Source organism: Podarcis muralis, chromosome 5 (genome assembly GCF_964188315.1).
Source record: "Podarcis muralis chromosome 5, rPodMur119.hap1.1, whole genome shotgun sequence".
Taxonomy (NCBI): domain Eukaryota; kingdom Metazoa; phylum Chordata; class Lepidosauria; order Squamata; family Lacertidae; genus Podarcis; species Podarcis muralis.
In genome coordinates, this window is record NC_135659.1 from 67,883,479 (window position 1) to 67,903,461 (window position 19,983).

The following is a 19,983-nucleotide window of genomic DNA, read 5'->3' on the forward strand; positions in this document are numbered from 1 at the left end:
TTATCAAGCCTCTGTGGGTCCCTCATACAGACCAGAGTGTGCCTGCTGCACTACAAAATCCAGTCATTTTCTTTGTGGACATGGCCTCCTTTTGCCCTTTAAATGGCTTGTGGCAGTGAGACAATGACTTGTTTAATGTGCCTGCAGTGTTGCCTGCCTGCATCATTGTCAAGGGGCTGTGTGGATCACTTTAACCCTATGTTCCTACTTTTTTTTTAGAAAGCACTGAAATAAAAGACAACAGTTCACACCAGGAAACAGGGGCTCCTGGATTCCTTTTCACATAAATATCTTTGTGGTATTCATGGCAAGAGATACCCAGGATGCAGGGCAAACTGCACCTTGCTCGCAGAATGAAGGAGCGCAAAGAGTTTAGTAAACACACTGCACGTAATTTCTTTTAGACTGTATGTAATTTGAAACAACAGTGTTGGGGCCAATAATCCCTCACTCTCCATCTCTACAGTTGCCTGGCGTTGAATGGCACTGCTGATTTCATTACTCAAGCCTGCTATATGGTTCTATTCAGTACTTTTCAGCCCTTCGGCTATAAGATCGAGCTCATAGCACCATGTCTCATAGCGGTAGGCCATGCGGATCTGAGCCACGTTGGTCTTGCAGATGTCATTGCCCTGAGGCCCCTCTTCTTGGTAATTCTTTCCCAGAATATGGAGCTTTTCCTATGGAAAGATACAGTAAATGAGAGCCACCCCCTCACTCAGACTCCCATTCCCATCACCTTTTCCATAAAAAGAAAACCCTATTGCTTCCATTGCTTTCATGTACCCTCTTTTGTTTGCTCAACCCTTCTTATATTCCCAGTCACTAAGCCCTGAGGCGGTGATCTACTTCCACACAGCCACAGGGTACATACTGTGGAATAGCCACACTTAGTTCACTCAGTTTTGACAAAGCATCTGTAAGATAAAACATCAATCTGTCATGTTCCACTGTTTCACTTTTTTCCTCTCCCCAGATTCAGAAAATTCAGTGGAAAAATCTCCACAGTCTTCCCTGGTGTAGATGGCCTAGATATTTTACAGAATTCGAACTAGCCATTTCCATCTCTAGGAGTTGGCTATATTACTTCAACGCTTCCTTTTCCAAATAGCATGGTCTTTCTTTCTTTTTCCTTTCCCCCACCCCCTAGATTGCAATGGGGAGACCATTGCAGTGAGGAACCATAATAATAGATGCAGTGAGTAGGCAATATTTAGCACTATTCCCACCCCACCCCCCAAAATTTCCAAATGAACTTGCCTTCCCAAAATGGCAGCTGAGGAAAGTGGTACTGATCATTTGGCTACAGATTGTTAGAAGTCTAGAACCAGAATTATTATTCCACTTGGAGCTCAAAGCAGAACAGCAGTGATTGGGTGCTGCTAAATCACCCATATCCTGGAGCACTCTATACCCCTTTGAGATTTCCATTGAACACCATACCTCATGAGACAAGCCAGATTGCAGAACACTGTAGCGTGCAATCTCACACATGTCACAGGTGCTGAGCTTGAAGACCTGGGCAGCAATGGCATATTCTTCCATGAGAGGCTCCTGGGGAATAAAAAGTGAAATACAAAGTGTAGCCATTGCAAAGGTTATCGCAGAAGCTGCAATAATCCCCTGAACGCTAGCTGCCCTCACACTTCTGAGAGCAAACAGCAGTCCTAGGAAAGGATCCAGCTGCCTACCTTGGTGTAGTGGAACTGCATAGGGTCATCAGTGGATAGAGACACCATTAAGCCCTTCTGGTGGAAATCAAGAAGTGGGTTCTTGGCATATTCTAGGAAGAGGCTATTGTTGCTGAGTGGGGACATGGCAATGGGGATCTGGGCCAGGTAGTACAGATACTGCAGCACAGGACTCTGCAAAGAGACATGGCAAGGATAGATCAACATGAGCATGAAAGGACACCTGGGGATCTTCTCTCCACAGCCCAGCACATCTTGCAACTCACCTTCTTGAGGTTCAGACCATGGGAGATATTATCTGCAGTCATGAAGGCAGCCAGCAGGTGGGTGATAGCACCAGCTTCTCCACAGTGAGGACGAAACAGAAAAGTGTTCATTCCGCGTTCCCTGAGGGTGGCAAGGCAGCCTTTATGCAAAACCCAGATCACTGGACACTTCTAGCATTATTTAGGAAGCAACCATCAGATGGCCCCAGACAGCTTCCGACTTGAAGGGACCAAACATGCTGGTGTAATGCTGGGATTAGCAAGCAGCAGGGACTTCACTTTTGTGCTTTGCATTGGTGAATGATAAAAATCCATGCTAACATGCAGATGAGTGTACTGTAACTTCTCTGCTCCACAGCCACACAAATCCAGTTGCTTTTCTGCCCACAAAGTTAATACATGTTTGAAACTCATGCAGGGCAGGGGGATAAATTGGGGGTGCAGTTTGGTTGAGAGAAGCTGCAAGCACAAAAAGGATTAAGCAATCCTTCACTGCCTCTCTGTATTAAATTGATCTTTCTTAAAGCATTTTTCTCTTCTTTATAAAAGCACCTGTCTTGTTTCATTGCAGTTGTCTGCAGATAATATTTAGTTAGGCCCCAGAGTCTCATTAGCTCTTTTAATAGAAGGTTTAGACAATATTATTATGGTGTTTAAAACCCATTCTCAAACTAGCAAAGGAAAAAATATATAAATATCTGAGAGATTATTTCAGCAGTCCTGGTCTTATTATATGAAGTCATTACTTTTGCCAACCCTGGTTTGGATCCTTACTTAGTCCTCAGTTCACATAAAGGAGGAGTGGCTTTCACCAGCTCCCCCTTTCATCTTGAGCTCCCTACTGCACCATTCCTAAGGGCCCCCCAATCCCCAGGAGCAGATTTTGGGGAAATGCAGGAGGCTGCAGAGGGAGAGAAGAGGCGGCAAACCTCTTTTATGCAGATGTGAATTCTGTTTCATTTACGGAAGGCAGGTTAGAATCCAAGCATTTAAGTCTACCAGAACCTGGAACTGTGCCTCTTAGGGCTTTGGATCAATGAAGGTGAAGGATTGATGCCGTCAAGCTCTTGAAATGCAATATGCTTTGGTCAGGGTTAGTGGGTGGTCTTATCAGAACCAGCAGAACTAGGAGTGTTACTCCTGCTAAAGCAGTGTTTCCTCAAACTTGTTGTTGTACTATAATACCCATCATCCCTGACTAGCAGGACCAGTAGTTAAGGATGAAGGGAGCTGTAGTCCAACAACAGCTGGGGCCCAAGTTTGAGAAACGCTGTACTAAATGTTGGTGCAGATTATTTGTAATCGAAGCCTTTCACCTGGCAATAATCCTTCTGCCCAGGCTGGGACTCACCGTCGGAGATGATTGAGGACCATGATGTTGGCATACATGTAGTACACATAGTATGTATAGGAGGGGTTCTTCTCATGGGACCACTCCTCCGGCTTGGGGCTCTTGGTGCTGAACATGTGTCCACTGTGCTTGGACTCATCATCCACACTGTCAAAACCAGTAATCTGCAAATCGTACAATTGGTTCTGAGGAAGGGACCAACTCCAAAAGCAAGTCCACCTTCACCAAATAACATGAAGTCGATAACCTCTAATTCCCATCACCCAACAGTCACCCTCTGCTGCAGGGGGACAGAGTGGCCACCTCTGTCCAAGGTGCTACCTTGTTGAAGCTGGAAGACTGGAATCCAGTAGTGGTTAGGTGTTGTCATTTCTTATGTAGTATCTATCAGGCATCACCTTCAGTGAGGTGGACCCTTGGCCAGATCTGGTTGACAATATGCTGGCTTAGATACACCCTCGAGTTTCTGGTGCTGTATTGGCCACTCTCTCTGTCACCTACTTTCAAAGAGCAAAGCCTGTCACTACCTAGGATTAGGCCCAAGGTGCCTCTGGGCAACAGTACTCACATGGCGCAGAAACACACTCAGCTCCTTGTTGTCCTGTGGGTTGATTGTCGCCTGAAATATTGGCACAAAAATGTTCTCCAGCATCTTCCCAAAGTGTGGCAAAAAGTTCTTTGACCTGAACACATCACTGAGAGGAGACAGAAACACTTCTGCTCGTTTCCATATCACTTACGTGGGACGTTTGAGAGAAAGGAAAATGTAAGCGGGCTGCAAATGGCAGAAGCAACTGAGATGAAGCAAGTGAACTCAGTCCTGAAGCACATACTTTGTCCCAGCTGTGTCCCAGCTTCCTGCTCATTTTGCTTTGCCCCATAGAACCCAAAGGAAACCAAAGAAAATCCAGATAGTGTCATGGCCCTGGCCTTGAACTCAATCAGAGTCAGAGGAAGAAGAGCCAGCCAGATTCAGGGCTATGATACTACCAGGTAAGGAACTGAGCCAGGCTCCTGCTACTGAACCTGAGACTAGTGGTCATAAGTCTGCAGACTTGAGCCAGAATCCTTGTAGATGGCTTCCCCTGAGTTCAGTCCCCTTGAAGGATCCAATATTCTCCCACTCCACTGCACCTGCCCAAGACCATAGGCAACACACTAGAAAACAGGCATGGAAAGGAAGAGAAACCTTCACTTTCGGGCCAGGAGATAGGGGAGAGAGGGGAAGTACTGAAGGGGTAGGGTGCATGGAGGGGCCCATAATTAGTGAAAGAGGAGGAATCTGGATTAATCAGATCTATACATGGAATTTGGCACTTCTGACCTGATCAAACTTTGCCCCTACCAGTACTTACTAGATTCTGGGCACTTGGATCATCCACTTCATATTGGGTGAATAAACACGGTGTGCGTTGAACCAGCTGGCTAATTTTGGCCACTCTTCCGGTGAACGCCCATAGATGGAGAGCCGTGGCTCTGCATACTGGTACTTGGCATCCTCCAGGTCAGAGCCAACCTCCTGCGAAATAAAAAGGGAAAGGGATTACCTGATCTGCTTCCAGGAACTGGCCTTATCCTCAGTCTACCAGCCGCACAGACACAAACCCTTGCATACCATAGTCTCTAACCTTGATGATGGTGGCAAAGTATTCACCATTGATGGCATTTTCAGACTTGAGGTAGAGATCACGCAGCTCACTGGCACCCACCGGGTTATACTTGGCGTTGAACTTGTCAAAGCGCTGGAAGGTCTGCCGGCCCTGTGACATGGAGGAGGAGGAGAAGTCATTGGCTAGATGCACAGAGCAAAGAATACTTGTAGGAGGTAGAGATGGCGGGGCAGCAACAGCTGGGGGGGGAGTAATTAGCCAAAGCCAGTCATATGACAGAGACCATGCGGAAGGATGGGAGATCTCCTGTACTGGAAAGGAAAAGCAGGACTCACTGCATGGACATCAAGGGAGTCCACAGTCAGGTCATAAGGGTGAAGGTTGAGCTGCTCAAAAAGCTGCTTGAGCGTCAAGGTCTTGTCCTTGGATTTGTACACAACCCTTTCAGAATTTTCCCGGTAAGACTTCTTAATGAATCGCAGCAAGTGCTTCTGGTTCATGCAAGCTGCAGCATGGATGTGCGTGTCAATCTGTTAAGAGAAGAGAAAGGTCAGCCTAGGAGGCAGATGCCTCCCTCCCACAGAACCCACCCCAGCAATGATATTGGGGGAGGCACTGATGAGGTACATCATTGTACCTTAAGGCCAGGGTACCTAACCCACAACTTGCAGATCTCATTCATCCCCCACAACCCTCTCCCATTTGCCTTAAAAAAATAATAGTTAAATGCTGTATTTTATTTTATTTTATTTTATTTTATTTACTGCCCCTATTGGTCTTCCACTGTGACACCAGACTTTTTTGTAGCTCTTAATGCACTCCCACTAGTTTTGCAGGGGGAGGCCAGAATGTGATATTATGGTAATATTACGGTGCCACATGTGTGGGGTTTTTTGTGGCCATCCAAGGCCCCCCCAAATCTTGTAAATTAAAATAATAATATTTAAAAATATGTGGTAGCACTGGGTCCGAAAGGTTTTGTTAATCCCCCAAATCCCCAAATCCATCCATTACGAATAAACATTTTTTTAAAAAAATTGTAAATTAAAAAAGATACTGACCATTTTTGCTTATTATTATTATTATTATTGATTGAATTTATATACCGCCCTATACCCGGAGGTCTCAGGGCAGTTCACATAATAAAATAAATATCCTTTGCTGTAATTTTTATGATCCAGCAAAATTTGCCCTTTAAAAAATATTGGCCACACCCACACCTACACTTTGGCCACACCCACTTTGATCTGCAGCCCCAGAGGGTGACAAAGATCAGCCACTCCTGCTTGAGGAGGCAACACCTTGGACAGATCCCTCACCTTACGGCAATTATAGAAGTCCCGATGGGGGTTGTTCTTCAGCTCCTTCAGCTCTTCCATCTCATTCAGCATCTCATGCACACTGAACTTGGAGGAGAGGAACCGAAGGCGTCGGTGTGTGTAGGTTTTGCTGCAACAGTCAAAGGAAAGAGCATCGTCTCAAATAAGCCACTCGCAGAATAAGAGACCAAGCCCAGGTTCACCAGCTTGCCAACGCAACCAACATTTGCCAGCCAGAAGTAACCCTGCTGCTGTCACACAACAGCTTGATAAAGGTCACATTCCAGAGCAAGTGACCCGAGACAGCAGAAGTCATTGCAACAGGGATATATGTGTGCTGCCCTGGGGTGGCTAGACTTTTGCCCTTTTCCTATTCAGGGCAAACCCAGGTCAGCAGCAGCCACCTTAGGCAGCAAACCCTGGGCATCAATAAAAGGAAGCACATTGGTTGTTAGCTCACTGTTACATTTTTCATTGCAGGCTGGGCGCCCTTTGGATTTTCTGCCTGAGGCTTCAATAATCTCTTGGGCTGGCCCTGCTTATGCGCGAAGGGGCCATACCTCCAAGACACTTACACAGGTCCCTGAGCTATAAGGGCCAGCAGGAAGTTCATGTCATCAATGAAGACATCCAGGTTAGGGTAGGGCAGGTCCTTGGGCTCACCCCTGGCAGCAGCAGCTTTGTCAGCATAGATGTATACCACACCTTCTTTCATTTCCACATGGTAGCCCAGATTCTCGGGCAAGTTGCCAGACTGGAAGGGATCTTCGTCTTTCTTCACAGGGGGAGAGAACACTAAAATCAAGAGGAAAGTGCACTAACGTTGAACAAGGGAAGGACAAAGGAAAAGGCTTGGGGTTTTTTAGCATGCTTCTCTTACAGCTGTCAACCTACAAGAATTAAATTCTACACCACTAAGGAAACCACATGACTGCCAGGACTGAGACTGGCTGAAATCCCCATGAGAGAACGCCACCACTATCCATCCCCTGCATGCAGATGCTTTTGCTACAATTTCTGTCTTTGTTTTAGCTAATTTTGGCTCCTGACTGCACGTGTATCCTTTAACAAGATGGCGCCTCTTGTAGCACAATCCTAAAATCCAATTTATTCTGCATGACTAATAACAAGCTTAGGTGTGTTTTAGTAATTGCACATATCTTTTGTTTTGAGTGTGTAGTGAAAAGCATTCCCAGAAATGTGAAAGTCCTGCCTCCGCCTCAAAGGCAGAAGGAGAAGCAGCACGGTCAGTGCTCTAGCCCTAAGATAACGTGTGCCTAGGCTTTTCATACCTCACACCAGGGCTAGCCAACACAGTGCCTTTCATTTATTGCTGGACTACAGCTCCCACCACCACTGGCCATGCTAGCTAGGGCTGATGGGAGTTGAAGTCCAACAGCATCCCAAGGGTACCTGTCGGCTATCCCTGCTTTACATCATATCCTCGTTTGATTCACAGGCCCCTTTTCCTCTTGTATGTAGATGGTATAATGGAAGTTTAGACCAGAGAATTAAAGTCTGATTCAGGTACAGACTAAGAAAAATACCCCTTTGCACATGTTTTTCATGCAATAGGTTTCTTGCTCTATTCTAGCCCTCTCCAGTTAAAAAAAGGATCAGATGGAGGATGGTATGAAGGAACCCTAGCTAAGATGTCTTTTGGAAAGCCTCTGCCAGTCACAGTAGACAACAGCAGGCTAGATGATGTGGCAAAAGGGAATTTCCTATATTCCTACCTCTTATGAACAAGCCTGTGTGATAGAAGCATGAGAACTCCACTTAGGCCAGGCTGTTCTTTGTAACATGGGAAAACAGGGGGGTGAGATAGAAAATGGTAGACTGGGTGAGTCACCAAAGCTAAGCCAAAATATGGCATGATATTGCACACTGGAAAGAGGTCCAGCACAAGAAATACAGCCCTAAGGCCAAGGCTACATGTCATTCAGATTCACTGACTACCTGACAGTATTCATAGTAAATCCAAAAAAGATACTTGCTCAGATAAGAATGTGAGCCAAGGTGGAGGGGGGGGGGGGTGCCAAACCTCTACAACTCCATCTGGGAAGCTCCTCTCCTCAAGTCTTTGCAAAGGCCTGGCTCTCACTGGCCTCGGCAGAAAGCTGCTCTCACTGTGCTCTTACTTCTAAGTAAGGAAGGCCCATAGCTCAGTGGTAGAGCATCTGAATAGAAGGCAGTAGATCCCAGGTTCAACCCCTGGCCATCTCCAGGCAGGGCTGGAGGAGACTCCTGTCTGAAACCCTGGATTGCTGCTGCCAGTCAGTGTAAACAATACTGAACCAGATGGACCAACAGTCTAAGGCAGCTCCCTATGTTCGTAAGTGTTCTGCATGCTCAGCACACCAGCTCTGCACAGACAGGAGTGTGGTGGTGTTGTTTTTTTAAAAAAAGATTAAAGCGGCTAATGCAATTCTCCACAGTGCCCTCCATCCCACACCCCCACACCCCGACACCTGCTGTCTTGCTCTGGGGCACACCCACAAGCCCAGTCACCCAGTACAGCCTGCACAGCCTGCCTGGGTACTTACCTGGAAGCAGGTCGTCATTTGGCTTCCACACCTCACTTTCAATAGTGCGCAAGAACTGGGAGGGAGTCTTGGGGAAACGCTGGAAAGATTTGTGCATATACTTCTCCCGGATACACAGGGCACGGTACAGGCCTCTGCAGACCACTTCAAAATCCTCCACTGTCACCTGTGGAAATATTTGTTAAAACTTCTGGCACTGATAAAAAAAAAGACAGAAATTACAAAACAAAAGGGGGAAAAACCCAGGTGTGCTGAAAACCACAAAAGGGCACTTTAGCCCTATTCCATACCTTCCAACATTTCTCTGATGAAAATAGAGACTTCCCCTTCAACATTTCTCCAATGAAAATGGAGATATCCTATTCCATACCCTCTGACATTTCTCTGAGGAAAATAGGGGTGCCCTATTCCAAACCCTCTGACATTTCTCCAATGAAAATAGGGACAGCCCAAGGAAAAGTGGGACATTGTAGGATCAAATCAGAAACCAGGATGGCTTCTGTAAATCTGGGACTGTCCCTGGAAAATAGGGACACTTGGTGGGTCTGTCATAGGAATAATAAATGATACAAATAATACAGCAGGCAAGGAAAGGGGATTCTCAGAGTTCAAATCATGCAAAAACCAAAACGCTCATGGAAGGTGTGAGGCAAAACTGGCAGAGGTTGTAGCCTGAGGACAGATAATGTGGCTGGTAGGGGGAGGGAGCGGCCTGTGGAGAATCCCAAGGACCAGATGGAGAGGCATGTGGGACACATTTGGCCCATGGGCCTAAAGTTCCCTACTCTTGCACTGTGAGATAAAGAGTCGTCTCCCAGCATGCCTGGTTGGAGGTGGTGGTGGGCATAACAATAGCAATGAGAATGAAGCAGGCCCAGCGTCAGCACATGGCAGCTATTGCGGCTCCCATGTCATTGGCAGGGCCGATTGCACTGACAGTTGCCTGTCCTCGTTGAGCTCTGGTGGCTGCCATTTAACTGGTGCCTGCCATTTTATTTTCCCTACAATGCTCTGGGCCATCACAATTCCTGGGCTATGGTAAGGAAAACAAAATGGCCGACATTGGGAGATTGTCACTCACAGGAACCTTTCTGCTCCTTACAATTAGAAAGAAAGGAAGGAAGGAAGGGCCACTGTTTCGCAATGCTGCAAAGGAAGCCCACCCATGAGGGAGGCCACAGCAAGAACTTTGCTTAAACCTGGAGCCGTCTGTGGGATAGAGCCCAGTATGGTTGCTTGAGTGAAGGAGAGAGTACAGCGTATATTCCAGCAGCAGCCATGTCTTCCAACAACCCACCAAGGCTGGCAATGAAAGGTGATCAGGGACATGGCAGGATCCAGCTGTTGGAGCTATTTTGAGCACCAGGATGTTCCCACTTCAATTTCATCAATATCCCTTGACCCAGCAAATCCCCCCATATTTGATTTATTTCTCAACAGGTTCATGTTAGGCCACTCAAAACACAGACACAGCTAGCCTAAGGACACAGCTAAGGTTAGTTGCAGGAGTGCCACTGAACTCTTCCTCCTCCCATTCCATTTTGGGGCTGTGTCTCTTGCAACTTGAAATGGGTAGGGGGGTGGGGGATGAAGATCTGGAAAGAACAGCAAGCCTTTTCTACGTGATCGGGGTTTGTGCCCAATAAATGTGCCTTTGTTGCCCATCTACAGCATAAAGCCAGCAGATATTCTTTGTCAAGGCAGTGCTGGAGGAGGGGAGTGGACCATATTTTCCAAGTGCTCTGTGAGCACAATGCCTGATTATATCCACTTCATGACATTTTTGTTTTGGAGGGCTATTTTTTAAATTCTCTGAACACACCTTATTTTACTTCCCTTGTCTATCCCACTTGCAGTTAGCACACCCACTATACATTTAAAGCACCCCCAAAGAAACCTGGGAACTGTAGTTTACCAGTGAGCTACAAAACGCAGCACCCTTAACATACTACAGGTGAGGGCTGCTTAAAATATACAGTGGTACCTCTGGGTGCGAACAGGATCCATTCCGGAGCCCCGTTCGCATCCTGAAGCAAATGCCATGTGCGTCTGCGTGTGCGTGGGTCGCAATTTGACGCTTCTGCGCATGCGCGTGACATCATTTTGAGCGTCTGCACATGTGCGAGCGGCAAAACCCGGAAGTAACGTGTTCCGTTACTTCCGGGTCGCCGTGGAGCGTAACCTGAAAACGCTCAACCTGAAGCATATTTAACCCAAGGTATGACTCTATGGTGTGTACCAGCCCTGAACAGACTTTTAAATATATTATTATTATTATTATTATTATTATTATTATTATTATTATTATTATTATTATTATTATTATTGAAGGAAGGTTGAGGAGAATGCGGCATTTGCCTCATGAGGTAGATGATGAGGGGCAGAGAGCAGATAGTGCTACATGAGCCACATGGACTGCCTTGGGGCCCCTACTAAAGACTCTGGGTTGAAAACTGCTGCACTAGAGCCAACCTCAGGTATTTTTACATGGAATGGGGGAGAAAATGTATTGGGGAAGCCTTGAAAAACAGGAGGGTTGCCTCACGCCCCCCCCCAATGTTGCATTGTTGCAACTGAAAAGTCAGTATTGGGAGTACCACATCTAACAAAATGGAAGAAGGGGCAGCAGAATAGACTCATCCATGATAGGATATGGTTTGGCACCTCCAGCTACTGACCCCTGCAGCATAGTCGCCCGTGATCTGAACACGCTGGAATTTGGGAACGGCTTGATACGAAGCACTGCTGGAGATGACCTCATCTAAGGTGGACAGTTTGGTTGAAGACTTTCCTGCAGTAGGAACAAGCAGTGCAATGGTCTTCAGCCGCAAGAGCCTCTTCTTCCTAGGAGGGATGAAGAAAAGGAAAGCAACACAAATGGAAACTCATTTCATATAGTTTTGTCTATGCTTTGGCAGCAATCATCTGTATTGCATGGTCAGTTCACCATACACTTCCCATAGCTACACTTCCCTACATTGAAAGTTTGGCTGATATTTCATGATCCTGGAGGGGGTAGCAAAGGAATATACAAATGTCTTTATATACTGTATTGTGGAAGGCCTTGTCAGTAATGGCACCCTGAAGACTGGCTGGCACCATGCCTATTTTGTGGCACCAGCTGAAGATCTATCTCTTCCTCCAATTCAAAAAGAATTGGTTTTTGAAAAAGGAGAGAGGAAGTGTTAGTGGTATGTTTTAATTACATTTTATTGTCTTTTGTTGTTGTTGTTGTGATCTGCCCAAGGATCACTTGTGAAGAAGCTGAACTATACATTCTATAAATAGATTCAGAACTAGTGTCTTTCTGGTGTGCTTTTGAACCTTCTCTGAATTGACTAGCTTCTTCAGCAAATTTGTAATCTGTATCTAAAGACATTTCCACAAGGAAGCAGAGAATACAAATTATGGGGTCAGAGTAAGCCACTGAGGAATAGGAGCAAAGTGCCACTGCTCAGGTAGTATTGACAAGCGGCACACTTATGGAAATCAAAAGGAAAAATAAGACCATGGCTTTCACACTTGCTTGTAGTGAACAGCTACCTATCTGCCATCCTTATTATCACATGGAAACACTCCATTCTTCCATAGGGAGGCAATGTGGTTGAGAATATATCTGCTCAAAACTGTTCAGTGCCTAGAAACATAGGGCAAAGGCTACTCTTCCAACAATTCCAGCCAAGTGGCTTGGGGAACGTTTTATATCCACATCAGTTTTGAAAATCTACTTGAGCAAATGGTTTCGCTTTAAGCTAATCTTAAAAATACTTAAACACTTGGTCTGCTCTGATAATTAAGGGGTGCTAGTACAGACAGTGCACTCTGTGCTGGTGGCTGTTCCGACTGGAATTAGCCACTCTGTAGTTTCCCATAAACGCAAGTCTTCCAAGGTTCAGGAACCACCTCTTTTCACATTCGTTGCCACCTTTCCTTAGTGTGAGTGCAAGTGTATCTGGTGCCTGCATTATGATGCTTCAGAGGTACTGTGATCAGCACACATCTGGCACAGGATCTATCTGAGCCACACCTTACTAGGTTACCCATCCAATCTTTCATGGCTCCTCCTTCCTCAGCCCCAATTTCCCATTACCCCACCAGTGCATGCACACATACACAGAACTCTCACTTTTTCCCAGTGTCACTTGAACTCTCCTCCTCATTGATCATATGCTGTTGCATTTCATGATGTGATATGGGGCAGACATCCTCCACATCAAAGGGAGAGATTTCGTGCCGGCCCCCTTCATCCTTCACCTCTGAGGCAAAGACCTTCTCTGCGAAGGAGCGCATGGCATCATCCGTTTCTGTCAGGAGAAAGCAGAAGGTCACCAGGCCAGCTCTTGGTCATTGCGGGAGGATGGATCAATTGCGTCACTCAGCACACCAGCCTTGTGTGCACTCAGAGGCCACCTCATGCCTGCATTCTCTTTGTACGCATGACAGGGAACTGATAGGCTAAAACAATATGTCACATGTGCTCTGAAACTGAATGTTTACCTGCAACACATTCCTGGGTGCAGCTTGATAGTTGTAGGGGAGCATGCAGCTACAGGGCTGCAGAGTATTTAAAAAGCTTACTTATCATGTGTCACACAATTGATCCATCAGCCTCAACATAGTCTACTTTGACTCAATGTCGCTGCAGGGTTTTAAGCAGATAGTATTCTTAGTACTTCTACTGATAACCTTTTACAGCGAGATTCCAGGGCTTCAGTGAGGAAAGGTGAAACACCAGTGATGAACCATGGGTGTGCTGGGGTGCATAAATGCTTCATGGAGGCGAAGACTGACAAGCTTCTCTTGGTATCCACTCATGGCTCTAGATTCTGGATGGCTGGAGTCTGCGTTTCTCCATAGTCTGGAAATGTTTGTGCCTCTCTACACTGAGTATGATGTCATAGCAATGAGAATAAGAATGAAGCTGAATTGGGACTGATAGGTTTGGCTTTCCCAGCCAGTAAGTATAGATGGCATCACCATAGTGGGTGCAACCTGCTTTGGACTGAACTGGATCTAAACTAAATTCCAAGCTACTGTGAAACCAGGTGACTTAGAAAAGATGTGTCTTACCTGTTTTGGGCTTCCTCGTTGTAGTCTTAGCCCATTTTTGTGGAAATCAGAGCCTGGATATCACCCTTCTGCCACTGAGCAATGTGTACAGGAAAGGGCAACAGTCATAGATGTTTCTGCTTAGAAATCTCAAGGTGCACAATAAGGAGTGCTCACAAATAACTGTGGGGTCAGAGCTCCAAAAGGCAGGCTCTGATCTTTCAAACAGCCTGAGATTAATGCATGATGTTTCTTGTTGTAGCCAGCAACGATGGTGTATGCAGGTACAGTCCCATGAAAGGATATGTTATACAGATCTGTACAGGTCCTTCTGAGTATGGTTGGTGTGAGACCTTTCAGGTTATGGTGTTTCGGAGGACAGTCACTTCTGCTGAGAATCCAGCATTGGCTATGACTTACAATTTTATCGTCCAATTCTATGCATGTTTACTCACAAGTAAAAGTCACCATTGCCCGAGTAAGTGTGCCCAGAACTGCAGCCTTAGCACAGTCGTACCTTGGTTCTCAAACGCCTTGGTACTCGGACGTTTTGGCTCCTGAATGCTGAAAACCCAAAAGTGAGTGTTCTGGTTTGTGAATGTTTTTTAGAAGCTGAACATCTGATGCAGCTTCCAATTGAGTGCAGGAAGCTCCTGCAGTCAATCAGAAGCTGCGCCTTGGTTTTTGAACCGTTTCGGGAGTCGAACAGACTCCTGGAACAGATTAAGTTTGACAACCAAGGTACGACTATATCATACAAAAGGCTGCAGGGATGTGTGTGTGTGTGTGTGTGTGTGTGTGTGTTGCTCTGGATCTTGGAAGGATGCAATTTATTATCAAAAGCATATATTTATTACAGTGACTAACAAAACAGAGATATTGGGTGGTACCCAGCGAAGTGGTTCTCTTAGTGCAAGGACTTTGGACTGTGCAACAGAACCTCCCCTCTCTTGCTTTCTTTGAGCATCCCCTAAATCTGTTCTGAAGTTTTCTCCAACTCTTTGGAGCAGATCTGGGGAAGAAATAGGGGTGGGGAGGAGGAGAAGGGAAAGTTCCATTGCCCAGATGGAAAACCTTGCAATAATTGGATTAGTTATTGAATACATTAAATTCATATAGTAAAATGTTTTGGTAATCAGTGACTATTTTGCTGCCCAGAAAATGTTTTTCTATAAGAATTTAATATCTCAATCACTGTAACCCATCCACACACGTAGGCTATCAGAAGGGCATGGGTGTGCAAGCACTGCTTTAAGGGTGGACATTGAGGAAGCAGGGAAGTAATCTGGTTCAGCAGGAGATATGCAAGTGGAATAAGCAGGAAGGGCATAGGGTAGCATGATGGGAATTCCAGAGGCCATGCAAATGGCAAGTTCATGCAATACCACTTTCCAGACAGACAATGTGCATGGGGATTGAGCAGGGAATGAAGTCCACACTCACACCAGACTAGAAGGTTGGACATAAGGGGTCGTTGTCCTATTCCGAGCTCCTAAGTCCTGCCTAGAGACCTCTTGTGTTGTCAAAGCAGCCAGTGATCCGCATCTCAATTCCACAAGAACAGGGAAGCAACATTGTTCCCAGCAAATGCCCTTGCGCACAGCGGTTGCTGGGCAATGTGGCTCATGCTCAGCTGTGCACCCAGCGGTAGCCAGGCAGCCCAGAAAGACAGCCATTTCTCAGCAGGGCAATCTGTGCCAATGCCCAGTTTTTAGGTTGAAATGCAGTCATATACCAGGAGCTTAATGAGCAGAGAACCTTAGAGTCCAACTATATAACCCAAGAGTCAAAGTGGGTCCACTACCAAGTAACTTCGACCATCCACTTGTGCTCCTCTTTTCCCAGCAAGCAGGGTGCTTTTGAGGGTCCAGCTTAGGTGTCTTTAGTTGTGAAGGTAAAGGGACCCCTGATCATTAGGTCCAGTCGTGACCGACTCTGGGGTTGCGGCGCTCATCTCGCTTTATTGGCCGACGGAGCCGGCGTACAGCTTCCGGGTCATGTGGCCAGCATGACTAAGCCGCTTCTGGCGAACCAGAGCAGCGCACGGAAATGCCGTTTACCTTCCCACCGGAGTGGTACCTATTTATCTACTTGCACTTTGACGTGCTTTCAAACTGCTAGGTTGGCAGGAGCAGGGACCGAGCAATGGGAGCGCACCCTGTCGCAGGGATTCGAACCGCCGACCTTCTGATCAGCAAGTCCTAGGCTCTGTGGTTTAACCCACAGCGCCAACCACGTCCCTGCCTTTAGTTGGTGCCCAGGTAAGACTTGGTGGAGAGAACTGGGCTCCAGCATTCCTTCCTAGTATTGCAACTCAAAGGAAGGTATCTGAGCTCCTTGAAAAGGCTGGTTTGATGAAGGGCTGAATCATCCAGACTCATGAGGACAGCACACCCCATGCAGGTCCCGTTATGACACCCTGCCTTCCTCCAAGCCCCATACAAGCTTTCTTCCTCACCCCAGATGCATCAATAGCTCCTGGCAATGACTGCTGAGAAACAGACAGTCGCTGAGTTGCTGTGATCATTTGTCTTTTGGATATGATCAACTGCTTAACAAAGCAGCAGGCGGCACAAGGAAGGCCGAGTTATACTCACGTTTCTCCTCTGCTGTTTGAGAGTGAAATAAAATAAATGTAATCAGATCACAGGATGTAGCACCTAAAGTTTTTTTTTAACCCGTTGTCCACATTTATATACAGAAACGAACATTTTTAATGAGCAAATGTTTGCAGAAATATATACTCTACATACCATAGTAGTTGAACAGCTCTACAATGGGAAAGAAGAACAGTTAAGAAAGCAATTTGGGACAACTTGCCCAGACATCCTGATATGACGGATGCAGTCTTTTAAATTCTACCTCAGAACCTGGGATTGGCACCACCAATATCCCTTTCCATGCATTTATTTGGATACAAGTGGGCATATGGAAGGGGCTTGTGAGGGCCTGAACTCAATGACTCCATGTATTCAAAAAATACTGTTTTCACAGACTCTGTGCTTGTACATCTGAAGGTATATAGTTTCTCGTATGCATGATTTGGAACATTTGCCTACAAATGTAATACTCTCTTTGCAAATGGTAACTCTGAACAGTGAACATATGGTGGTCTGGGGCATGGCTCTGATTACCACCTTCCATATATGCCAAAATAATAATATGAAAAGATAATCCTTTAGTCCAGTAGTTTCCACACACAAATATTCTAAAACCTAAAACCTAGTATGTAGTACTTCTTAGAACAGTTGTTTGGTAAGGAGAAAATCAGCCTAGACTAGATTTTGTTCCACTGCTTTCCCCCAGGGAAAACCACTCATTAGCGCTCAATCAGAGCAAACAGCAATTCAGGTTTTCTCCAGATTGACATTTGCTCCAATTTAGCACTAGAGAGTGTGTTTTCCCTGGGGCTGGAGCGAGGCAAGAGGAAAACCGCTCAGATCCATGCCTACAATTCACAGGTCAAGCAGAAGTGTGTATGAGCCCTTAGCTGGAGTGTTTCCAAGCATGGAAGATACCACTGTATCCGAAGGGGGTGCAGACTGACAGTTTTTTAAAAAAGTTAGTGTGATATATCAGTTGAAACTGCAACACAAAAATGTGGTCCAGGTCTTCTTAGTAGGCACCTATGGGCATTATTCAACATTTCTACCATTACAAAGCACAGGTCCATCAATGCTCTTCATTCTCCCCTGACAATTTATTAGCATGTCTACCAGTAGGATTCATCTTCTCAGCTCGCTTGCTCAAAGGAAGTAAAAGGATACAGCCCCAAAACTTCCTATAGTTCACCTTTTAAAAAAACATGCAAAAGTACAAACTGGAACCAAGGTCTGTTTGTTAAATATAACTGTCATACTCAAAGGGAAACTATTGCACCATTCGCGTTCTGTCAAATGAAATCAACAGACGTGAGGCTACCTGTTCATGTGGCATGGACATTGTAGGAATATTTGATTATGAGCTGTGGATATTTATTACAGTATTTTTATTTAAAAGGGAAGCATCTTTGTACACTAATATGGTGGTTGTGGGGGAGAGAACAGAACCCTTTGATAACAACTTGAAATATTGGACAAAGAGAAAAGCGACAAAACACTTTTAAAACCCATTTTGTTTGCTGTAAGAAATGTTCCTTTAGGAGCATAACAAAATAAGAGAAAGTTGAAAGGATTATTTATGTAATTTTTAAGCTTATCAAAGGCTTAGATTTAATATGTGGATAGTTGCTGCTGCTGCTTCAAAAAATCCAATAAATCTAATCAGTTTTGTTCTAGATTCCTTGGACCATGTTGCTATTCTGCTAGTAACAGCACAGAACCACAGAGTTGGAAGGCAACATGTTCCGAGGAGGGTTTATTCAGGTCTTTTACGAGCTGACAAAGAGAAGCTAAATCCAGCCCCCTTTTGACTACTAGCCTGGTGCATGTCTTAATTACCTTGCTGCTAATGATAAGCCATTAAAGGTTACTGAAAACCCTCTAATTTCTCTTTTATCTGGCAAACACCAATGTCTAGGGGTGCTCCTGTGGAAGTTTATCCAACCTCTGATAAATTTTTAACACAGCAAAACTGGGTTCTGCTGAATCGACTGGTCTCATCCAATTTCACTTCTGTGGCCTAAAAGCCACTTGCCTGACTGTCTATCCAAACTACTCATATTGGGAAAGCTAATGGCTCAAGCTCTCACTCCTTCCACCTCCTGTGCCTTGCAAAATTTAAATAGGCAATCAGAGCTGCTTTGTGAATCCATTCTTGAGAGTCTGGCTATTGGCACTGACCTCATCATAAAAGAAGGCTTCCTCCCAACTCGCCTAAGGCTACGTGGGAATTTAGACCTACCTGGAACTTTCACCTTCGGCATTTTCCCTACTACCTCAGGAGAGTTCTGAGAAACCAAGTGTGGCGTGGACGAGTGGAAGGACGAAACTGCACAACCACCCAACACTCATTTTACTATTTATTTCTGCTCTTGTAACCCAACTCTCCTCATCTAAAAGGAGTGAAGGAATACGCAGCAGACTATTTAAAGCTGCAGCCAGGCAAAGTCTCAGTTGTTAACAGGTGAAGCTACAGGATTGGGGGTTAACTCTGTTTGTCCCGAGATGTATGGGCAGTAAATTTGGGAGCTCTGCTCCACCCACCACAAATGAGAGAATGTTGCCAGGATCATGACCAGGACTGGGTGCTTTTGAGTTGGTCACAGGTGGCCCCTATTACTGACTCATGAATGGAGACCAGATTAGCACAACTATTTGCACTGAATAAAAAAGTACTGACTTTGCACCACAATCCTTTGGGATATGTTCAGCACTGGAACTTATCTGCAGCATCCTTTCAAGCAGTTTTTTGCCCCTTCAAAATCTGTATCGATCCAGGCTAGCGGTGGGTACTCTGCTCCCTTAGAGCAAGATTGCATGGCAAAACTAAGAAATATTGAATTCATCAATACATACCAAATATGTTTAGTGCTTTTTTGAAATGTTATTGTATGGCTTTATATGGCTCCAATCCTTCCTGAGAATGGATGCTCAAGTTTCTGTGGTAGCCAGGGGTACATTTGTTTCATCTACCCCCTGCTGAACCTACCCCTGTTTTATGATGTTACATTATTTAATGTTATTGTATTTTATAACTAACTTCAATTGGCAATAGTCATCCTAAGGGCTAGAATGGTGGGATATAAAATCGAATTTTAAAGCAAGGATAGCACAAGAAATGAATATTACGACTACTGAAACAGGGCCAAGTATTTGAGTGGCCTTCCTAAAACGCTGCTTTGCTTCTGATGTACAACTATGACAACTATTTCCAGTCACCAATGTCTTCTGACCAGGCGCTCCAAATTCCTTATCCCCCATCAATATAACCAAACCTTACAGCCAAGCCCAATGGCTCACTCTTTTGAATGCGCAAACTATCTGCCCTCTATGGCTATCTATAAAGAGTGCATTTGCTTCTAATCTTTCTGCACTGAATGTCAACGGCATTAAATTTGCATCTGAAACCAAGAATGACCTTCAGGCTCTACAGTCTTGTTAATTCTCTTTTGAGTTCTTGCGCCTTCTTTTATCCAGAATATCAAATTAACTAGCTAAGCTTCCTTGGGGTCAGAAGGAAAAGGGTGAACAGAGAATGTGAGGATATGAGC

The 19,983-nt window shown here is 45.3% G+C and overlaps 1 protein-coding gene across 7 annotated transcripts; it reads right to left on the minus strand.

The window, feature by feature from the left end:
* Positions 1–410: 410 nt before the first annotated feature.
* Positions 411–18,779, minus strand: AMPD1 (adenosine monophosphate deaminase 1). 7 transcript variants are annotated; one of them, XM_028734562.2, is made up of 16 exons: positions 18,675–18,779; positions 16,430–16,441; positions 12,910–13,087; positions 11,462–11,627; positions 8,784–8,949; positions 6,813–7,032; positions 6,238–6,367; positions 5,254–5,448; positions 4,937–5,068; positions 4,664–4,827; positions 3,877–4,003; positions 3,309–3,472; positions 1,958–2,078; positions 1,692–1,865; positions 1,444–1,554; positions 415–680 (listed from the first exon to the last, which is right to left on the minus strand). In XM_028734562.2, exons 1-16 carry the CDS (start codon positions 18,694–18,696, stop codon positions 522–524), a joined length of 2,241 nt encoding a protein of 746 aa, XP_028590395.2. In that variant the 5' UTR covers positions 18,697–18,779; the 3' UTR covers positions 415–521. The 7 variants fall into 7 exon arrangements, with proteins under 7 accessions (XP_028590398.2, XP_028590399.2, XP_028590402.2 ...); XM_028734564.2 differs by lacking the exon at positions 16,430–16,441 and having other exon boundaries at positions 18,675–18,776; XM_077929078.1 differs by lacking the exons at positions 16,430–16,441; positions 18,675–18,779 and adding an exon at positions 13,854–13,931.
* Between the last annotated feature and the right edge of the window lie 1,204 nt (positions 18,780–19,983).